The sequence below is a fragment of the Microtus oregoni genome, unplaced genomic scaffold (assembly GCF_018167655.1).
Source record: "Microtus oregoni isolate MIOR12 unplaced genomic scaffold, Mior012 000022F_ref0000154, whole genome shotgun sequence".
Classification (NCBI taxonomy): domain Eukaryota; kingdom Metazoa; phylum Chordata; class Mammalia; order Rodentia; family Cricetidae; genus Microtus; species Microtus oregoni.
In genome coordinates, this window is record NW_024543081.1 from 14,829,684 (window position 1) to 14,852,845 (window position 23,162).

A 23,162-nucleotide genomic window follows, 5' to 3' on the forward strand; every position below is an offset into this window, starting at 1 on the left:
CTCACCCAATAGCATCCACACCCGGACCCTGAAGGCTGGAGGGGTCAGATTACTAAACCCCCGCAGGCATCCGGGCCAGAACGTGTGCTCTGGGCCCTGCCTGCGGAAAGATGAGCTTGAACCGGCTGAGCTGAGTCCTGGAGGGTGCCGGCTGCGTAAAGGGTCAAGTCGCCGACCTTTCTCGCACCAAGGTGTTGTGGCTGGGAGGTGGGCGTGGCTCGCACGTGGCTCCGACTACGGCCGGGCTCCAAGTTCACTTCCACTCCGGGGCTCGTGTCCCAACCAGGCTAGGTAGGCCAGAGTCGCACGGCGTCGACGGGGTTGCCCCGAGGACCCCACAAGCGTTGTAGAGGCGGCGGGCGTTCTCTACCCGACGGCCGCGCCCGCACCGGGGCCCGCGCCGATTGGCCGGCTGGCGGTCGCTGGGCGGGTCGAGGCGGACCTCGCGGCCAGGTGAGGCGCCCCGCCCCTCGACCGCTCCAGGTGCAGCGGTGGGGACGGTAGGGTCCAAAGCCCGGTGTCCCCGGACAGGGCTGGGGCGCCATGGCCGAGTCCCAGCTGAGCTGCCTGGACGAGGCGCACGTGAACGAGAAGGTGACCGAGGCGCAGGCCGCCTTCTACTACTGCGAGCGGCGGCGGGCCGCGCTGGAGGCGCTGCTGGGTGGAGGCGAGCAGGCCTACCGCGAGCGGGTCAAGAAGGAGCGGCTGCGGGACTTCCTCTCCAGCAAGGAGCGCCAGGCCCTCCGCGCCGCCTGGAGCCCCTACGAGGAAGCCGCTGTCTCCAAGGCCGGTGGCAAGGCCAAGTCCAAGGCCCCGGCCGAGCCTAGCGAGTCCCTTGCCTATTGGCCAGACCGCTCGGACACCGAAGTGCCCCCGCTGGACCTGGGATGGACGGACTCCAGCTTCTACCGCGGCGTGAGCCGTGTCACGCTCTTCACCCACCCGCCCAAAGAGGAGAAGGCGCCGCACCTGAAACAGGTGGTCAGACAGATGATCCAGCAGGCCCAGAAGGTAGGCCTCGGCCCTAATCCTGCACCAGTGGGACACCCGCACCCCTCAACCCCACATGTACACCTGCTCTCGCTTCCTGGCCGCTCTCACTATCCTCCGGGAAATGGTCCCCAGCTCACCCTCACCTCGTGGAGCTGGGCTGAGACCTTTTGAAAAATGGATGTGAACGTTTGTGGCAAATCACAAAGCGCTGGACGGATGTTAGTCATTCTTCCTACTGTGTCTGGAGGCGCCGGCGTTGTGTTCATGCGCCTCTGTCCCAGCTTTCCCTCTTGGGCAGTGAGGAGGTTGTGAGGCCCTGTGTTAAACTGGTCTCTCAAAGGGCTTGATGATGACCTGTGCCCAGGGATTTATTTACAAGATTTATCTTTGGCCATTTCCCTATTTGATCTTCCCAGCCTCACGAAGTGGTTGGTTGGTGTTGATCTCCCTTACCCTCCAACGTCAGGTGAACTTTTCTTGGGAGCTCCTCTCCCCAAAACGACCGCGTTCTCACATTCTCACCCCTTCCTGGGCTTGGTACTAGAGCCCAAGCAGGCTCGAATGAATGAGGAAAGTTATTTTGAGCTCGCTGTGGCTTGGCCCGGTGCTGGGAGCTCCCACAAGGCAGGCACTGGACTCAGCCGCTCAGGAAGAGGCTCCTCTTTAGGCCATCTGCTCTGCCTGGGTGTTAAAAGATGTTTCCCAGGAGCCTGGTTAGCATCCCAGTTGGACAGCTGCCTGTGGGGTAGGTGAAAGATTAGTCTTTTCCTCTGTGCCCTTGGGTACTTGGGTAGTTTCCAGGTAAAATGTGGGCTATTGCATTAAAACTGAACTTCAGTTCTTTAGTATCAGTTTATCCCAAATACTGCATGGGGATACATTGATGCCGAACGTGGCTCTTTGTTTGCCTGGATTCAGATTTAATGGGACAGCCTATGCTTTTACTTGCCAAACACTGCGCGGTGATATTCTTTGATCACGGGTGTTTATTGTGTTGGGGTATCCGGCACATAGGGATGTCAAAGGATATCTTTGGGAAGTTGGTTCTCTCCGTCTGCCATGTGGGGTCTAGAAGTTGGATTCAGGTAGTCAGGCTTGGTGGCAAGACCTTTCACCACCTGAGCTGCCTAGTCAACCCTTCACGGGGATTTCTTAAGCCACATCAACAGTCCTTGCTGTCCAGAGGCTTGGGTTCACTGTTCGTATTCAACTTCACGAGTGTAATTAGAGCCATCTTTTTCCTGGAGGCCAAACAGGACAAAAGATGCTAGAAGGGCAGTGAGGGGCTCTTCTTCCTGGGAGTGACCTAGGCTTGGGCTAAGGTGGGTTGCTGTTGCCGGAGGAGAAGCTAGCTCTTCACTGCCCGGACTTCCACTTTCCTTCTAGAATAATTGTTCCTTGCCCGACTACACTGTGCTGAAGAAAAAGGCAAGGCTGGATACAAAGGAAAAAAAAGAAAAGCAAAAGGAAGTGGGTGGCAGTGCTGGGCAGCAGGTTTTGCTGGGGTCAAAGGTCAGGACTCATGATGTATTATTACAGCTGGAGGGAGTTGTAATATTCACCAAACTTATTTACTTAGTGTTTGTGACACGTTACCCATTGTGTTAGTGACTTTCTCATTTGCTTAAGAAATATCTATTTATTATTTTTGTGTGTGTGTGTGTGAGAGAGAGAGAGAGGATAACTTTAAGGAATTTGTTTCTCCCTCTCTATGGGAGGTGAGTTGTAGGTTTGGAATGGCAGAGGGAAAAAAACCTGGGATGGGCAGTCTCTTGGTTGGAGCAGGAAGTGAGAGTGTTTTATTATTATTATTATTATTATTATTATTATTGTTATTATTATTTTGGCTTCAAAATACAAAGAAGTTTGACTGTTGGGAGCTGAGGAGTCTTCGAGGCTTAGTAGGCTTTTGTCAGCACTTTCTTTCACAGTAAGGAAACTGAGGCACAGAGCAAGGGTAGCACTGAGGTTGTCAGCAAACGCTGTTTCCTCCTAAGGCATCTCACACTCTGGGCCCTTGTTTTTCACTACCCCTAGATGGGACAGACGTTTCCCTTGACTTTGGAGAAAAAGAAATCAAGATGCAGGACAGTTAAGTTCGTTGCCTAACTTAGTAAACAGCGGAGCTAGAATCCATACACTAAAGCCCTTGCTCTGAACCAGTGTGCCTCCCTGACCTGCTGTCCTTTGTCACGCTGTGTCAGGATTCTGCAAGGAGTCTGAGTGGATCTAGTACGGTCACAAGCTATGGTATCCATCATGTGCCCTCTTAGAAGATGGCAGACACAAGGCCCTCCCTGCTCCACTGCAACTTCTATGGCAGGTCTGTCCAGTATTGTGGGGCTTTCTTAACTCTTTAAATAAATATTTAGCAGAATCTTTTGCCGTTGTGAACCAGTCCTATGTGTGCAGATTGACCTAATACTTATTTCCAGGATGTCTGCTGTGTGCCAGGCACTAGCCTTAAACAGCCAAGCTGTGGACTTTTTTGCCCTTCATGCATTTGCTTAAATGCCAAGGCTGTGCTCGAAAGAAAAGGGAGTTTTGAGGTTGTACTTAGGAAGGCGCCTGTGGGAGGTAGGTTGCAGGTTTAGAGGGGGTGACTGAGCCGGAAATGAGGGATTACTTTTGCTTTAATGCAAAGAAGTTTGATTGGAGGGAGCTGAAGTAGACTGTATGGCTTGATAGGGGTGTGTACAGTGCCCTCTTTTACAGATAAGGAAACTGAGGCACAGAGCAGAAAAGAAATTTAGTGATAGAAAGACCAAGATCTCTCTACCTTTTACTCATCCTGACCACTGCTTGGCCCGGCCTCTGGCTCATCCCACTGGTGAGCACATTTCCCTGGCAATCAAATGAGATTCTCCTCCCTGTTCACCCCGAGGGAGGGAGTTTCCCTGTTTTCCAGGGAGTGTCTGGTTGCCTTGAGGCTGGGTTAGACTGCTGAAATCCCATGGCCTTGGAGGGAAGGCAATCCACCTGGGTGCCAGGGTTTGGGGGTTTTATTTCATTTAATCTTTAGAATAATCTTATACGGTGCTATTATTTTTGTTCCCGAAGACAAATAGGAACAAGCGAGCTGCTGTAACTTTTCCTCAGGGAAAGAGAAGGAGCCTAATTAGGGAACACTTTGAAAACACAATTTTGGATTGGGGAGGTATGGAAGCCAGTGAGGACTTGGGTCAGTTTGGAGGTGGTACCCGGTCATAGAAGAAAAACCTCTGAGGAGTTACGTGTTAAGTAGTCACCCTCTGAGCTTCTGCAAACGGCAAAGTACCCAGCATTCAAAGATCCAACCATGCTTGCTTGTGGGGTGGGGTTTTCTGTTGTTGTCTTTCCACCCTGAGAGATCTGCTTATTTTAGGGTCATTAATGATTTTCTTTGTCTACTTGAAATCCAAGCCTTTTAGAAATCCTATCCTGTGCCACACTAACAAGGAAGACCAGGGCCAGCTGCTGGGCTTGGGCTCAGAACGGCCAGAGAGCATCTGTCAGCAAGACCCCTCTGGAAGCTGGGAAGCCAGAGGAAGAGGAACAAGCACCTTGGTCCTGCTGGGCTTGTATCCCTTTGATCATGGAGGGATGAGTGAGACACACTGCCACTCTTCAGTAGCCTGCTAATCCATCCTTATAATTCAGAGAAGGTGTGGCAGGAGAGACACTAGTCCCGCCCATAAGCCAGGTTAGGGAAGGCTCTTTGAAGCTGTCTGAACATCCGATCTAGCAGGAAGGGTGAGAAGGTACCAAGCCTCTGCCTGTCCTTATGACCAGTGGCTTCCGTTTGACTCCTGACTCCTGTATTCCTGGGTCCTGCATTCCAAACGCACCAGCTATGCAGCTCTTCCTCTTCTCCGTGAGCTGCTTGATTTCCTTGGCACTGGAAGGCTGGTCATTGTCCTCGTGTCACAGAGGAACCGTAAGGTCCCAAGAATGAAGTAACGTTTTTAGACCAAGGCCAAGAGGATTTGGAGAGAGGCTCTAAAGCACAAGATGTGGTAGATACAGCAGCTTTGACCAGACATCTGGGCAAGTGGTGGAAGGCAAAGTTAAACAACTGGGATGCAGTGCCCAAGAAATATAGTAAAGTCTTGGAGTCGCCAATTCATGTCACCAAGAGACCTGGTTATTCAGGTGGCAGTCTGTATTCTAAAGCTCCCTGTCTTTTCCCATGAACATCAGTCACCAGCCACATCCAGCAAATTGTACCAAGTCCAGTGCCTTCTCTGTCCAGGTCCTGTGCTAGCCATCGGCACACAGAGAAGGAGATGCTGTCACTCCCTCGGGAAGTTAGGACTGTGTTAAAGCACTTGCCAGGCAATTATGAAGACCAGAGTTCAGATGAACAGAACCCTGTAAAAGCTGGGTGACTGTGGTGGCCTACCTGTAATTTCAACCAAAGACAGTAGAGACAGGTGATCCCCAGAACAAGATGGTTAGCGAGACTAACATATTGACAAGCTCTGGGTTCACTTGAGAGACCTTGCCTCAATGAATAAGGTGGAAGAGCTGTCAAGAATGCTCCCCAACATCAACCTCCACATGCATGTGCACCCACACACGTGTCAGTATACATGCATATCACACCACATTCCTGAAAAGGGGAGAAAGGCTTACATAATGTTTTTAAATCTTACTGGCTGATAAAATTGTAGAGTCAGGTAATAATGCTCACTCATACCATAACCATCTTGCTGAAGAGCTGGTTCTATTTCTAGCTCCCTTTGTCTCATCCTGTTCCCTTTCCACCTCAGCGGGGCAGTTGTTAGGAGATTCTGACGTCCCCCTGCCCACCCTCAAGACAACCAGGTCTCCCTATGTAGCCCAGGTTGGCCTGGAGTTTACTACATAGTACAAACTGTCCTTGAGCCTGCAATGATCCTCCACATCAGCCTCCTAAGTACTAGGATTATAGGCATGTGCCCCAGCTTGAGCTGCTCTTAGAAGAAGCTAAGTTAAATACAAGAGTCAAAGACAGCCTCTGAAGAAGAGTCCAGGGATCTCCAGGTCTTACACATTGTCTCCTCTATCAACTCTCTTCCCTTTCACAAGTGACTATTCTATATGGTCTTTGTCTCGGACACCCTTGGGCAGTTCTGGGGTCCTTGTCTCCTGAGGACTGGTAGCTAGTGGCCCAACTGCAGTTCCAGTCCCAGCTCCACAGCCCTGCTGGTTCTTGCCCTGGCTTGTCTGGGCTTCTCCTGCAATCTCTGGGCAATATCTGCAATCTTAGCTGTGGAGTTCTAAATCTGTCTTTCTGCTCAATCATTGTTTTGTTTCTGAGAACTAGGATGTCTTTGAGTAATGAAAATCCAACTTCCATGACAGTGACAGAAGCCAGGCTTTGGGGTTGAAGGGTCTTAGCTTCTGTCTTGATCCACTCTTCTTCTTCCAAACTGGGATCTTTTGGACAAATGTCTTCCCACTTGAGTCTGCTGACCAGTAAGGACAGTGTGTATAGTATAGGTGCTTTAGAAATGGAGGGGCTGTCTGTGAAAGCTAAGGTCACCGGAAGCAGAAGCATTAATTGTCCTGGAAAATAACCTCTGCTTTCTCTGAGGGAGAGGGAAACTGCAGCTAGAGTTGGGAGACTTGGGGCCTGAGGCTTGTGGTGGCAGGTGTGCTTCCTGTTTCCCTGTAGAGAGCTACTCACATCCCCCCTTTTGTTCATCTGTTGGCCATGCTTTGGTGGAAGTGGGGGAAGCCAGCAGTTTGCCTGGCTCCAGCCTATGGCACTCAAACCCTTAAACTCTTAGGCTATGGGCAGAGAGGAATAAGAAGGAAAAACACCGAAATAACCCCACTCTCATCCCCCTTCCTAAACTGGGAAGGGAAGGCAGGCTTGAAGATGGTCCCTGGAAGGCCTGGCTACCTGCATGGACTAAGCCAGGGTCCCTGGACTGTCTAGAATTATTCCCCACATCCTTTGAGGAGAGACCTAAAGCTTCCTTGGGAGAGGAGTCACCAGCCAGGAGTGAGTTAGACTTCTGAGCTGAATGCAGCTGTGGACATTTCTTTCTTTGTTGGGGGTGGGAGGGGTGTCAAAAATCTTACACTATGGGTTCCTAAAAAACTGACAGAGATGTGTACCCCTCCACTAACCCGAGAGCAGAACATAGAAGGTGGGGCCTTGGTAAGCTTGTTCACGATTTTCTCTAGGATTTGTGTTTGGTTGTAAAGCTGGGTCTGTTGGGCAGAGATCTCAGATGATCCATGCCTCTACCAGAGAAAGGCATCCAAAGCTGGAAGCTGTATCGGGAGAGTCCTCATTCTTGCCTATTCTGGCTGTCTCTTTTCCTTGCTAACTGGTTGTCCCTGGGCGAGTTATTCGATTTAGCTTGGCCCCTATTTCTGCTTCTGTAACATGGGGGAGATTTTTACTGTGTTGTTTACAGTTACAAGATGGTGCTAAGAATCACAAGGACTGTGCCATAAAAAGAGGGAGTAATGCGGGCAGACAGAAGGATTTCTGTGAGGCGGCTTAAAACTGTTGAGAAAGGAGAGTGCCTGTTTCCTTTAACATCCTGAGGCTCATGGGAGGTACAAGGCTCTAGGACTTGAGCAAGACTGATTAAAATCCCACCCAGATCAAACTCTTTCGTGTCCTTGGGCAAGTGTATGTTATTCTTAGGAATTGTACTTTGGGGCCACCTCTTCCCTCTGAAACTTCCAGAAACATTCAGAATGTATTTGTCATCAGTATGCTTTGCCAGTCCAACCCTGGAGGCTTGTAAACTGGCTCTGGAGACAGACAAGTCCATGGCTGTTAACTGCCCTCATCAGTGTTGGGGCAGGCACCACAGACGTAGGGGTGTGGGTAGATCCCCTAGATTGTCCTCTTTGAGGCCATAGCCCCTAGACTTGTATTTTCCCTAGAAGGTGAGGACCCTTTTAGGGATTCCCATACTAACACCCCTCCCCCTCAATGTTCTCAGCCCTCAGGATGCTGCCTCCCTTTGGCGGCTGGCCAGCCCTGCCTCCCTCATAGAATATACAAAGCAGAGCCTGTTCTGGGGCCAGCCTCCAATCTGAACTAGGAGGAAGCAGGGCAGAAAACAGACGTCCTGCAGGGCTGACTGCCTGCCATGGCTCCTGGCACTAACTGGAACTTAGGTAACCCCCTCCCCTCTCCAGGTGCTCTGAGCAGCCAGCCTAAGCTGGAGCTCCTGCTTTCTCCAGCTTTCCCTTTCCTTCCTGAAATCCGTGGAGTCCGCTCTTGCTAATGATCCCAGAATCTTAGCCCTGGAAGAAAGCCGATGGCTTTCTAATGATTAGTCTCTGGCCCAGCTTCCTGATGATCTGTATTCATCCTGGGAACAGTTTGTAGGCTGGTCATCATTGTGCTGGGCACGTGGGAGGCTCCGGGAAAATGTTTCTTTTTTTCTCTCTCTCTCCCCCACCCTTTCTCTCTGTCTCTTCTTAATAAGTCAGAAGATGGTGGGTTGCAGGTAGGGCCTAGGGCTCTTCCTTTCTGTGGCTTCTGGATGGCACACTGTGAAAGACCTTAACTTCTCTTCCCAAGGGGTTTTCAAACTGTCCAGAGAATCCTTCATCTGTGTGGTCACTCAGCCTGTCTTATCAAGAATGTACTGTACACCAGCTACAAGAAATTAACAGGTGAATTAAATGTGAACCCTTCTTAGATCTAATGGCTGAGGCAAAAAGAAAACACATTTCAGTACAGTGATAACTGGGAAATGGTGTTGATAGCTATTGTATACTGGGTACTTAAGCTAGGTATTTGGCTTTCGTAGTGATGGAGATTCAACCAGGACCCTGTGTGTGCTGGAGATCCAATCCAGGTCTGTGTGTGCTGGAGATCCAACCAGGACCCTGTGTGTTCTGGAGATCCAACCCAGGACTGTGTGTGCTGGAGATCCAACCAGGACTGTGTGTGCTGGAGATCCAACCAGGACCCTGTGTGTGCTGGAGATCCAACCCAGGTCTGTGTATGCTGGAGATCCAACCAGGACCCTGTGTGTTCTGGAGATCCAACCAGGTCTGTGTGTGTGCTGGAGATCCAACCCAGGTCTGTGTGTGTGCTGGAGATCCAACCAGGACTGTGTGTGTGCTGGAGATCCAACCAGGACTGTGTGTGCTGGAGATCCAACCAGGACCCTGTGTGTGCTGGAGATCCAACCAGGTCTGTGTGTTCTGGAGATCCAACCAGGACTGTGTGTGCTGGAGATCCAACCAGGACTGTGTGTGCTGGAGATCCAACCCAGGACTGTGTGTGCTGGAGATCCAACCAGGACTGTGTGTGCTGGAGATCCAACCAGGTCTGTGTGTTCTGGAGATCCAACCAGGACTGTGTGTGCTGGAGATCCAACCAGGACTGTGTGTGCTGGAGATCCAACCAGGACTGTGTGTGCTGGAGATCCAACCAGGACTGTGTGTGCTGGAGATCCAACCAGGACCCTGTGTGTTCTGAAGATCCAACCAGGACTGTGTGTGCTGGAGATCCAGCCAGGACCCTGTGTGTGCTGGAGATCCAACCAGGACCCTGTGTGTTCTGGAGATCCAACCAGGACCCTGTGTGTTCTGGAGATCCAACCAGGACTGTGTGTGCTGGAGATCCAACCAGGTCTGTGTGTGCTGGAGATCCAACCAGGACTGTGTGTGCTGGAGATCCAACCCAGGTCTGTGTGTGCTGGAGATCCAACCAGGACTGTGTGTGCTGGAGATCCAACCCAGGACTGTGTGTGCTGGAGATCCAACCAGGACTGTGTGTGCTGGAGATCCAACCAGGTCTGTGTGTTCTGGAGATCCAACCAGGACTGTGTGTGCTGGAGATCCAACCAGGACTGTGTGTGCTGGAGATCCAACCAGGACTGTGTGTGCTGGAGATCCAACCAGGACTGTGTGTGCTGGAGATCCAACCAGGACCCTGTGTGTTCTGGAGATCCAACCAGGACTGTGTGTGCTGGAGATCCAGCCAGGACCCTGTGTGTGCTGGAGATCCAACCAGGACCCTGTGTGTTCTGGAGATCCAACCAGGACCCTGTGTGTTCTGGAGATCCAACCAGGACTGTGTGTGCTGGAGATCCAACCAGGTCTGTGTGTGCTGGAGATCCAACCAGGACTGTGTGTGCTGGAGATCCAACCCAGGTCTGTGTGTGCTGGAGATCCAACCAGGACCCTGTGTGTGCTGGAGATCCAACCAGGACCCTGTGTGTTCTGGAGATCCAACCAGGACCCTGTGTGTTCTGGAGATCCAACCAGGACTGTGTGTGCTGGAGATCCAACCCAGGTCTGTGTGTGTTGGAGATCCAACCAGGACTGTGTGTGCTGGAGATCCAACCAGGACTGTGTGTGCTGGAGATCCAACCAGGACCCTGTGTGTGCTGGAGATCCAACCAGGACCCTGTGTGTGCTGGAGATCCAACCAGGACTGTGTATGCTGGAGATCCAACCCAGGACTGTGTGTGTGCTGGAGATCCAACCAGGACTGTGTGTGCTGGAGATCCAACCAGGACCCTGTGTGTTCTGGAGATCCAACCAGGACTGTGTGTGCTGGAGATCCAACCAGGTCTGTGTGTGCTGGAGATCCAACCAGGACTGTGTGTGCTGGAGATCCAACCCAGGTCTGTGTGTGCTGGAGATCCAACCAGGACCCTGTGTGTGCTGGAGATCCAACCAGGACCCTGTGTGTTCTGGAGATCCAACCAGGACCCTGTGTGTTCTGGAGATCCAACCAGGACTGTGTGTGCTGGAGATCCAACCCAGGTCTGTGTGTGTTGGAGATCCAACCAGGACTGTGTGTGCTGGAGATCCAACCAGGACTGTGTGTGCTGGAGATCCAACCAGGACCCTGTGTGTGCTGGAGATCCAACCAGGACCCTGTGTGTGCTGGAGATCCAACCAGGACTGTGTATGCTGGAGATCCAACCCAGGACTGTGTGTGTGCTGGAGATCCAACCAGGACTGTGTGTGCTGGAGATCCAACCAGGACTGTGTGTGCTGGAGATCCAACCAGGACTGTGTGTGCTGGAGATCCAACCAGGACTGTGTGTGCTGGAGATCCAACCAGGTCTGTGTGTGCTGGAGATCCAACCCAGGTCTGTGTGTGCTGGAGATCCAACCAGGACCCTGTGTGTTCTGGAGATCCAACCAGGTCTGTGTGTTCTGGAGATTCAACCAGGACCCTGTGTGTTCTGGAGATCCAACCAGGTCTGTGTGTGCTGGAGATCCAACCAGGACCCCGTGTGTTCTGGAGATCCAACCCAGGACTGTGTGTGCTGGAGATCCAACCCAGGTCTGTGTGTATGTGCTATAGAAGTGATTAACTCACCAAACTACATCTCCAGCCCCAACAGCTCTTTAGACTCTAATACCACAACAATTTATCATTTTATAGATGAGGGAACTGCGGGTCAGAGAGGATGAAGTCACACTGCTGGTCAGTGGTGGAACTGGATGGAGCTGAGATGAGCCTGAGACCTACACTTGCCCGTGTATGCTGAGCTCCCAAGAAGCCTAAGGCAGGGCAGACAGTGGGTGGGCTGTGTGTAAGGCTGAAGGCCTGAGCTCTGTGAGTTCATAGTTCCCCTCCCCCAAATGTATAGCCTGACTGCCTTCAGCCACCAGCCCCTCCCTAACCTAACCCCCTTAGTCAGACACCTACACACACACACACACACACACACACACACACACACACACAACCCTCTGGGGAAGCCCTCCCAAGGCCATATCAACTCTCAATGGCCTCAATCACTCCTGCTGCTTCTCAGAACCTTCTAGGCAAGCTGCCAACCTGTTGTCCCACTCAAGCTGGTCCGTCAGCAAACACCTCGTCCAGCATTTCTTGAGACCTGTGTTACTCTGTAGTGCCTCGCTCTGCCCAAACTAGTGGATGATCCAAAAACTCGTTTGTGTATCTTCATTGGATTTTTTTTTAAGTAGCTGATTTATCTTCCTAATTATGTTTGGCTTTAAGCTAATGTTAAAATGAGCTTGCATTAGATAATTTTCACTAATTAACACCAACTTAGTGCAGGGAAAGTCATCCCAAAAGCCTGTCTTGGGGCAGAGAAAAGCTGGCCTAGGATCTTAAAAAGAATTGTTGTGCTGCATGGTAGTGGCACATGCCTTTAATTCCAGCCCTCATGAGGCAGAGACACGCAGATCTCTGTGAGTTCGAGGTCAGCCTACTCTACAGAGGAAGTTCCAAGACAACCAGAGTTACACAGAGAAATCCTGTCTCAAAAAACCAAAAAAAGAAAAGGAAATAAAAGAAAATTGCTGTGCTTATTCCCCAGCAGGTCACGTGTGCTTCTTGGTGGTTGAATGAGTTGATCTTGCTCTTTTGAGTTTGTATATCCTCTTTCTCTGGAGCAACAACTTGGGTCAGGTCTCCCTTGTATATCCCCTTCATTCAGCCTTGTGTCAGTACAGATGTTACAGGATCAGATCAATAGGAAGTGATCTCCGGCTTGCAGCAATGAGCCCCACCCTGCAGGTTCAGCGATAGGGCTCTGAACTGAAGCTGAGGTGTCTGGAGAGGAAGTGGCCTGCCTGGGCACAGTTGGCTTCCAGTGACTGCCAATGTAACCAGGGAGCCTTGCGTTTAATAATGTCTAATTAGCAAGTCCAAAACAATGAAACATGGCTCCAGGGAGCTGGGAAGCTAAGGCTCAACAAAGCTCAGATGTCCCACTGGTAGGGTGGGGACAGCCTGACAATCACACAAGGGAAGGGATCTTGTTGAAATCCTGGTTTTGGTTCTGTCTTCTTGGTGGGCAGAATTCAGGTCCAAACCACATCTCAGCTCCAGAGGGAATCCTGCTTAGGCACACGCTGTGTGCACAAAGAGAGACACCAACATGACCTAATGGGTAGATCTGAGCAGACATGCATCCTAGGGAGGGTGCATACTGCACTGGGGACAAGGGGCAGAGAATGATCCTGAAACAGCCTCTGTAAGGGTGAAACAAGGGCCTGAATGGAGATAGAACAGTCCCCCTCACCACATGGACAGGGTGCCAACAGTGTGAGTTGAGGTGTAGGGCCTCTAGCCTGCTCAGCTGTTTGGAAGGCAGATCATCTTGGTGAATTCATTGTTGGAGGGAAGTAGAAGAAGAAACTTTGGGAATGTGGAACATCTTCAGCCAGTCTGAGGGGCTATGGCTTGCTGCTGTAGGCAGTTGGGAGCTATGGAGTGTTTGGGTAGAGACAGCGTACTTTGGTTTGTGTCATGGGATCCATATGCAGGAGGGAAGAACGGCAGGGACAGGGTAAGCTAGTAACCTGTTAGTTAGTGCTGAGAACTGCATGTGCCATACTCCGCCATGGAGGGAGGGGCCCTCGGTAGCAGATCAGACACAGCTCTGTCCAGGTATCATTATATTTCTTTTCTAATGACCATGAAATAGCCACATTTCTAGGCAGACATCAGAGAAATTAAGCACCTTGTCTCTATCTCACAGCCAATGTAGAACTCCCAATTTCGAAGTCTGTTTTCCCTACTATGCTTTTGGACTATGGAGATTTAGGGCCAGGGTGGAAGGAAGCAAAGGCTGTGGTTCGGATCAGGGAGTGTTCTTGTGTGAGATCCTGCAACTTGAGTCCCTCCCTCCTGGGCTCTCTCAGTCTGCTTTACCTCTTTTACGCCAGGCTGCCCTGGGTTACATAAACTGGAAATTCGAAGTGTTATTCAGATGGGGCCTGTTGCAGCGTGGATGACAAAGGAAAGTCCCTGCTATGGACCCAGAGTGCTTTCCATGCCCAGGGAAATCATTTCCATACGTGGGAAGTCTCCTAAACTGTGTGGTGAGCTCGACAGGCTCTGGGCATGCACACACTCATCTGCATATGTCACGTACATACCATAAGAGCCCTGCAAAGATGTCCCCTTCCCCATTTAACAGTGAGTAAATGGCCCAAACCACACAAGCAAAAAGGTTTTCTGTCTCCAGGTTCTATATTATTTTCCAAACACTAGCTAGCCTTCACTCAAGGTGACCAACTCACTCTGCACTCAGACCGTATGGGGAGGACAGGAGTGCTGATCCTAGAACCCAAGTATCAGAATCTTTGGGGCATGGGATCCACATTCTGGACGCCCCCCCCCCCCCCCCCCCCGTCCCTGGTGTGTCTCTCAGTGATTCTTTACACACTAAAAGCTGATAACTGTGGGTGCTGCCCTGCTAACCTTGACCTCTCAGGGGATAGCACAGAATAGGATTCCACTGTCAGAGGTATCTGAGTATAGGCTGTTTGATCAGACCCAGCCAGCATGGCCCTCCGCAGTGGAAAGGGAAGGGCTGCTCTGTGAACCAAGGCAAACCAACCTTCCACCTTGTGTAGAATAACCAGATCGGTGGCTATTCTGGGAGGCAGCAGCTGGACCTGTTTGCCCAGCTTCTGCCTTCCTTAACCAGAAGGCTAAAGATATGGGGAGTTAGCTTGATAGCTAGTGAATTTAATGAGTCCTCATAACTACACAGGTGATCTTGAAATTTCACAGTCATGACCTTATCCAAACCTCTCAACAGCCCTGCAAGGCAGTTGTGTGGGCTGAAAGTTGGGCCCCAGGCTCAAATAGGGAGCTAGCAGCAAAGTACCCACGCCCCCAGCTCTTTTTCCTTCCTCCACCAAGAGCAGTGGCTTTCGCCAGCATACATCTGGGGTCAGCAGGCTGGTCCCATGCCTTTGGTTTTCCTTCCACAGAGAAGTGGTGCAGATTGTGATCTTACAGCCCCTGCAGCCATACCTGCCCACAGAGCCTTGGTTCCATGTCACGTGAACTGGGTAGGCTTGTGGGGAGAATTGTTGTCTGTCCCTACCCACAGTCTCCACTGGCATCCTGGTTTTGTGTGCCCTCAGGTGGCCTGGGGGTCTGTAGCTTGTTATGTCCATATTGCCTAGGAAACTGTACCACTCCTGATGCAGGAAAGTCCAGGCCTGGAGTTAGAACCCTGAGCTCTAGTCTCATCTGTCCAAGGACCCCACTGGATGACTTGAAGATCAGAATTGGGCTAATTGCTGTCTAAGTCTCTCTCTGACTGTGAGAGATTTCTTGAGTTTGAAATATTTCTGAACGTAGGGGCCGAATACAATAGCAGCCTGTGTGTGGATGCGGTCAAGCGGCTTTGTAGGGGCTGGCATGCAGATGCTCTCCGCTCCCCAGCTTTGCACTCTGTCATAGGGAGGAGGCTGCCTCTTTGTAGTTACACAAAGGCTCTTGCTGTGTGTGCTGGGGAAGGCCCTGCATTCTGGCCTGGGTTCCTTGGTGTAGGAGCTCTCCCCCTTGGTTAAGTATTGTTCTCAGTCAGAGCTGGCTGCTCCTTCAGGATCTTCAGTAAGCACAGTGAAAGCAGAGACACAGACTTGTGAGCTGTCGCTTAGGCAACAGCACCATTCTCTAGGTCCTTGAGGAAGAACTTCAACTCTGCCTTCTAGCAAAACCACCTCCCCAAAACTCTTACTCCATGTCTGTTTCCGCCCTTAACCCAATGCCTCGTCATCTCGTCATTAATGACATAAAGGAATCTGCAAGTTCATAGCCATATACAACACACACACACACACACACACACACACACACACACACACACATCTCCATTTAGATACGGAGAATGCCTGTCCTGAGCTCCCTGCCAAGGACAGATTCTGAAAGGAATCTGTCTGTGTCCGCCATTAGAAGCCCACAGCCTGGGGGAGGTGGAGATGGCACTGGAGTGCCCAGAGCCTCTGTTGTTTTGCTTAGAGTACAGACGGGCAGGAAGCAGAGTGTGGGTAACATTTCTCAGAGAAGGAACTCAGGAAGTTCTTCGAGTTTTAAAAGCTGCAGGGATGCTTCATCAGGTTATGGAAGGTTCATAAACAGAAGGATGAACCACATAATATTACATACTCGAGGAGACATTTTCTTGTTCATATATAGCAATACTTGGTTTTTATCCCTGGGGGTGATGCTGCTAGTATCCAGTGAGTAGAGACCCGGATGCTGTTAAATTCCCTACAGTGACAGAGGTCACTAGTGCTTCAACAGAGAAGCCCAGGGTTAAGGTTATTGTAGGTCATTCTGAATGACCCAAAACACGAGGCAGAGGTGAGGCTTGCCCCACTGATTGGCCCTGCCTATGCCAGATCTCTAAGAGTTTGGACATTTTGAGGGCCATGGGATCAACTGGTTCATCAGCCTTGTTTTAGGCTATGGAGAAGAAATCAGAGGGCAGAGGTGACAGGAGGGACCAACCACAAAGCTATACCAGAAGTTAGCCAAGAGACGGGGGGGGGGGGGGGGGGGGGCTGTGCTAGGGTGGTAGTATTTGTGAGAACAGCCAGGGGTAATGGCCCAGAGAGGATTCATGGGGTACAGTGAGAAGTGAGGACTGATAAAATTTCTTCAGTGAGAAGAAAAAAACCAACAGAATCTGGCTTTGCCTGTGATCGGAAGGATGTGATTTGGAAGTGCCTGTGGAGCAGGCTAGGGGAGCTGTCCCAGAAGCCAGCAGCTCTGTGGGTGTGGACATTTGTCAGAGCCTTCCGCAGTCTGGGTCATCTAAACATACGGGACTGCAGGGCAAGGCACAGCCCTCCTCATCTCTGTTCGCAAATGGCAATTAGGGAAAGAAGCTGGAAAGCTAGAAGAGTCATTAAAGTTGAATGGCAGATAGAAGGGCATTCTAGGGCTTCCCAGCACCTCCTCCTCACTCCCCCACCCCTGCTGCCTGGGCAGCCGCCCCTGCTGCCTGGGCAAGCTATCAAAGGAGAGATGATGAGCTAAGGAAACACCCATGAGGAGTCCTACAGCATCAGAGCCTCTTTGCCAGTGTGCCTGCGAGAGCTCCTAAACAACTGCCAGCTTGCATTAACCTCTCTCTCTGTGTCACGCCTCAGTAGGTAACCAGGTGAAGGGTGCTGGATGTGGAGCCAGCCAGAAGGGGCAGTGTTTTTCTCTCCTGATCAAATCTGTTTCCCTGGATTCTGAGCCTGTAAAGTCTTATTTTGTTTTTTATTATTTATTCATTTACTTATTTATTGGTAAGCTTCAAGCCTCCATCTTCACCAGGAGCCTTGAAGTCAGACTCGGCTTGGAGAATCATGGGCACGCTCAGTGCTGCAGCATGGGGAATGGAGCTGGTTTTCTTGGCCTGATGCTGAGGATGAATGTCAAGCAGGGATCCTCAGAGACCAAAGCACAGGGTGCTTATCACCTCTCCCCAACTAGATTACAAGAGCCAGTGTGCAATTGATTTTTCTCCCTACTACAGATATTTCCTTGTTTAATTGGTAGTGACACAGATGGCTGATTCTCACCAGGGTGTCTAGGCCTCCTATGAGATCATCCTGGGAACTTTCTGCCTCTCACAGTCTTAGGTGGGGGCCAGGGCAAGTCTTAACTTCTCTGCTTGCTTTTCCAGGTACAAAATTAGAAAAATGGGGATCCAAGAAGTCAGCTTGGAAACTGGCCAGGCTGTCCTAGGTGACGTGCGATGACGCTGAGCTGGACACTGGGAAGAGTTTAGAGATGAGAGAGGGCAGTGGACTGTGGTTTCCGTCAATGTGGGAGGAGAAAGTGCTTAGTTATGGCACAGATGTGGCGGTCAAATGTTCTCTCTGTCAACCTTTGAATGGGTGCATGGGAAGCTTGTATCCCCCTGTAATGAAGTATACCCTGTAGGACCATGTTACCATGTACCTCACCCCCCCAAAGGCCGCTGTACCCTCCATACCTAAGTGGACTGTGTCAGTCCTACTGGGGGACTCGAGCATGTGTTTTGTTTGATTAGTTGGCCTCAAGTACAAAAGATCTGACATTGTCCATAGTTCACAGTCCCCTGGTGTCATCAGTCTACCAAAAGACCCCTCATCTTCTCTTTTTCATGTCTTCCCATTCCCTTCTCCTACGCTCAATGTAAGTCCTTGGACATGTTTGTATTCTAGAAAAATATATAGTATCATAAGACTATTTTATGTAACTAGTATTAGACTATAGAGTTCACTATAACATTATATATATATATATATATATATATATAGAGAGAGAGAGAGAGAGAGAGAGCGCTCCTCTTCTTTCTTTCTTTCTTTCTTTCTTTCTTTCTTTTCACAAGGTTTCTCTTTGTAACAGCTCTGGCTGTCCTAGAACTAGCACTTTGTAGACCAGGCTGGCCTCAAACCCACAGAGATCTGCCTGCCTCTGCCTCCCAAGTGCTGAGATTAAAAGCATGCACCACCACCGCCCTGCTAAGATAGCTCCTCTTGTAGGCTAGGCTGGCCTGAACTTGGCTTTGTAGCCAAGGATAACCTTGAATTCCTGATCCTCCTTCTGTATATCCTAGTGCTGGAATTAAAGAAGTAATCCAACTATCTGAAAGGATGGCTCAGCAGGTAAGAGCACTTGCTGCTCTTGCAGAGGACCTAGATTTTGTTCTCTGCACCCACATCAGGCAACTCACAATCACCTGAAGAGACCGTGTCTTCTCTGGCCTCCTTGGCACTCACATGTATGTGACACACATTTAGATCCACACATATACAAATAAAATAAGTCTTGGAAAAGCTCTAAGAACTAAGAACTGGCATGAAAACTCATTCATTGCTTCCGTCAGCTATGGAGCATCCTCTCCTATACAGGCTTCCTTACCTTGTCTTCCAGAGAAAGATATTGAAATTGTTGCCAATTCTTTGTTTTCCCAAGGGAAGCTGTAGTGAGTGTCTCTTTCCCTTTTCTCTTATAGACTTGTGCCAAGATCCAAGTGGTTCCCTGGTGGTTGGCTAGGTGTGCTTTACTGTCTAGTAGCACACACTTGAATCACACTTACTCTAGTAAGTTCCACTACCACACCTAGCTCTTATTTTACTGTTCCTTAAATCTCTACTGTGTCTGTAATTAATTCTCCTTTCATTCTGCATTTTGTTTGTGTCTCCTCTTTCTGTCAGCCTTTCTAGATATTTGTCTGATTTTAATCCTTTCCAAGAATGGGCTTTTTAATTTGATGTCTCTAAACTATCATGCAGCAGTGAGATGTGCTCTTGGGTCAGGTGTACCTGTTTCTTGTTTTGCCGTGTACTAGCTGTGTGACCTCGGACCTATGTATTTACTTCCTCAATTGTGAAATGGGAATAATGGTCCTTCCCAATAGAGCAATTGTGAAGAATCAAATTAGAAAAGTTACCCAAAATGCATGAGTATTTGGGGACTATTTAGTGCATGTTCACGCCCATCCTCAGCCTGTGCTAGTCAGGGTTCCCCAGAGAAACAGAATCAGTCGTGTGTGTGTGTGTGTGTGTGTGTGTGTGTGTGTGTGTGAACAGTGATGGGAGAAAGGAAACAAAGGTTGATTTTCTTGGCTTTTGGTGGAATGATTGGATGCTGATGTTGATGATGATAATACCAGGTTGTCATAAACTTTCTGTACATACAAAGATGGCTGTGGACTCCTGCTTCTCTTGCCTCCACCTTCCAAATGCTAGGATTCCAGGTATGCGCTGCCACACCTGGCTAGAGAGATTTCTTTTTAGATGAAAGTCTCAAACCTCAGGGTAAACCAGCAAGCTAGAGACCTAGGGGGGAGCTGTAGTCCAAGTTCAAAAGCATATGGCCTGCAGAATTTCTTCTTATTCAGGAGAAGTCAGTCTTTGTCTATGAAGGCTTTTAATTGATTGGAGGAAAGTCAACACACACACCACACACACACAAGAGAGGGGAGTCTGCTTTATTTGAAGCCCAAAATATACCTTCACAGAAACATCCAGAATGGTATTTCACTAAATATCTGGATTCTATGGCCCAGCCAAGTTAATGTGAAATTAAAAACCATAGTGCCTCAGAGTGTCTTTGCTGGAGCTGTGCCTTTTGTCAGAAATGTTCACTTTGTAGGTCCCTCAAAGCAAGGAAGGCGCCAGGCAGTGGTGGCGCACACCTTTAATCCCAGCACTCGGGAGGCAGAGGCAGGCGGATCTCTGTGAGTTCTAGGCCAGCCTGGTCTACAAGAGCTAGTTCCAGGACAGGAACCAAAAACTACGGAGAAACCCTGTCTCGAAAATTAAAAAAAAAAGCAAGGAAGGCACAATCCCCCTGTCTCTGCCCAGTGCCCCTGGCCAGGGCACACTCACACATAGCAGCCCAGCCAAGTTCCCTGCTCAGTTCTTACCCTGCCCCTTTCTTTTCCTCATTTCCTTTCTCAGGCCCCAAAAGCACCCTATTCATTGTAAGGCTTGTTTTATTCTCCCCTTTCCTGGCTAAAAGCAGTGCTTGCCTATCTCTGCCACACATCACATGACACTTGTATAACTCTTAAGACATTTATCTCGTGTAAGTGGCTTATCATCCTGTGGCAATTGTAACTTATCTGTCTTTAGATCCTCACTGTGCCTCTGAGGGACCAGTAATCATCACGTGGATGTTAAGTTAATGGTTGGCAAATGGAAGCGCTAGAAAGCCAGGTGGTGGTGGTGCACAACTTTAATCCCAGCATGTAGGAGGCAGAGGTAGATCTCTGTGAGTTCCAGGCCAGCCCGGTCTACAGAGTGAGTTCCAGGACAGCCAAGGCTACACAAAGAACCCTGTCAAAGAAGAAGGAGGAGGAGGAGGAGGAGGAGGAGGAAGAGGGGGAGGAAGAGGAAGTAGGAAGAAGGAAGAAGAGAAGAACTAGAGAGAGCAATAAGTAATATTGTGGGAAGTGAGGAAGTAGAAGCCCACAGAGGCTGGATTGTGGTGGAGTGGAGTGTGAAGATGGTGATGGTGTCGTAGGTGACAGAGGCTTGCCAAACGTAACACTGCCCAGTACTGCTCTGTGTCAGTGTGTGCCACTGAATCCTCCACACACTGAGTTAGGTGCCATTATTAGCTCTGTGTTCCTGCCGAGGCATCCAGGGTGCTGGAGTTGGCTTGGCTGTAAAGTCTGTATTTTCAACTACTGTTAATTGAGGACTCACTGTGTACTGGGTATGTGTGGCCTTATCTCTAATCCTCGTGGCAAATGATAAAGTACAGGGCATCTCCACTTTGCAGTTGAGGAAGCAGGCTCCCTGAGGTCAAGTATCTTGCCTAAGGTCATATAAGTAGAAAGTGGTGGGTCTACAATGTTTGGGGCCCACAAGAAAACCCTTCAAAATGTGATGGTGGCTGTTTTGTGCAGGAAAATGGAAGCAACTCAATTTAGAAAACTGGGTCTTCACAGCTGAACATTTGGCGGAGTCAGGGGAACCCTGCAGAAGATAGTGAGGAAGGACTGTAGGAGCCAAGGGGCCAAGGACACCCCGAAAACATGACCCACGGAATCATGGCTCATAGGGGCTCACAGAGACCAAAGAGACAAACACGGACCCCATATGGGTCTGAGCTAGGTCATCTGCATATACCTTATGACCGTGTAGCTTGGTGTTCTTGTGGGACTCCCAACAATGAGAGGCAGGGTATTTCTGACTCTTTTACCTGCGCTTGGGACCCTCTTCTTCCTATTGGGTTGCCTTGTCTAGCCTTGATGTGAGGGCTTGTGCCCAGTCTTGTATCCTCTTGGGCCATGTTGTTTAATGGATATCCCTGGGAGGCATGCTCTTTTTGCTGGTTTTGTTTTGTTTTATTTTGAAACAGTAAAGGAGTGGATCTGGGGGAGAGGGGAGGTGAGGAAAGGACTGGGAGGAGTGGAAGGAGGGGAAACTGCGGTCTGGATGTAATATATGAGAGAAGCATAAATGTTTAAAAAAAGCAAAACTGGGGGACTGGAAAGATGACTCAGAGGTTAAGAGTACTAGATGCTTTTCCAGAGGTCCTGAGTTCAGTTCTCAGTAACCACATGGCGGCTCACAACCATCTCTAGCGGAATCTGATGTCCTTCTCTGGCATAAAGTTGTATATGCAGATAGAGCACTCTTATTCATAAAATAAATAAATAAGTCTTAAAAAAAAAGAAAAAAAACAGAACTGGGTCTTCCCTGGGGTGAAAAGGCCTCTGCTTCTAAGGGGATACAATCAGGACTGGTGAGGGCTCCTGAACACTGCTCTTAATTTGATGATGACATAGGGAAAAGGCTGAGCATCAGAGGTCAGAGGTACCTCACCAACTCTAGCTCTGTCAGCATCAGCATCAGAGCCTGCACCCTCGGACCCTTTGCCTGAATTCAGTGTGCTTTAAAATGTGGGTGCCTGAAGAACCCAAGAGTGGTGTCAGGTAGAGTTTTTGCCTCTTGGTCATCAGTTGCCCCAAGGCAAGGTGGACTTCTCTGGGCAGGTTGTCTCAGAACATGTATCAGTCACAACATGTCTCAGCAGCACCTTCTCTGTCCAGGTCATTGCTGTCGTCATGGATCTTTTCACTGATGGGGATATATTCCAAGACATCGTAGATGCTGCCTCTAAGCGCCGGGTCCCTGTATACATCATCCTGGATGAAGCAGGAGTGGAGTACTTTTTGGAGATGTGTCAGGGCCTGGAACTTGCTGACTTCCGCATTCGGGTGAGTTGCACCACTGGGACAGGTTATGGGCCTAAGATGAAATGGGAGACTCCTACCCTTTCCTCTGGCTCCTCCCACTTCCTCCTCCCAAGCCCAAGGGCTCAGATTGACTTCAAGATCCCAATATTTTTCCTTCTATGTAAAGTCATGACTCAGGAACTTGTAACCGCTTACTTATATATTGTTAATACTTTCTATTGTCCTAGAGCTGCTGAGGTGAAGGAGGCAGCTCTCACCCAGTCCTGGGGTGGTCAGTCTGTGGAACCACCGGCTTCACAGTCAGGTTCAGCATAGGGCTGTAGTTCTCTGGTTGGGAACTTTGAGCAAGTACTCTCCTGAACTTTTTGAAAGTAAAACATGTAAGGCTGAAGGAAGCAGAGAATTTTGGAAAGCCTTGGGCAGCAATCAGGATCTGTGGACCTCTCCCCAAGCAAGTCCTTGGTTCAGAGTCTCAAGGCCTCCCCAGACAGGGCAATGGTGTCTTTCTCTTCTCTACAGAATATCCGGGTCCGCTCTGTGACAGGAGTTGGCTTCTACATGCCCATGGGGAAGATCAAGGGGACTCTCTCATCGAGGTTCCTGATGGTGGATGGAGACAAAGTAGCCACTGGATCTTATAGGTATGTTGGACCAGGACAGGGGGAGAGCCCAGGAGACCTGTATTCATGGTAATTGATAATTGTTCAGGGGTGTGCTAGCCTGGAGCTTTCACAGTCATGGTTGTTGGTTTTTTGGGTTTTTTTTATGGTTTTTTTTTGTTTCATT

The 23,162-nt window shown here is 49.7% G+C and overlaps 1 protein-coding gene across 1 annotated transcript in view; it reads left to right on the plus strand.

Moving 5' to 3' along the window:
• Window positions 1-311: 311 nt before the first annotated feature.
• Fam83f (family with sequence similarity 83 member F) overlaps window positions 312-23,162 on the plus strand; it is a 35,815-nt gene continuing 12,964 nt past the window's right edge. Inside the window, exons 1-3 of the mRNA XM_041672589.1 lie at window positions 312-1,011; window positions 22,230-22,397; window positions 22,896-23,017. Coding sequence (XP_041528523.1) covers window positions 544-1,011; window positions 22,230-22,397; window positions 22,896-23,017 — 758 coding nt within the window. The 5' untranslated portion in view covers window positions 312-543. The remainder of the gene's footprint in view (window positions 1,012-22,229; window positions 22,398-22,895; window positions 23,018-23,162) is intronic.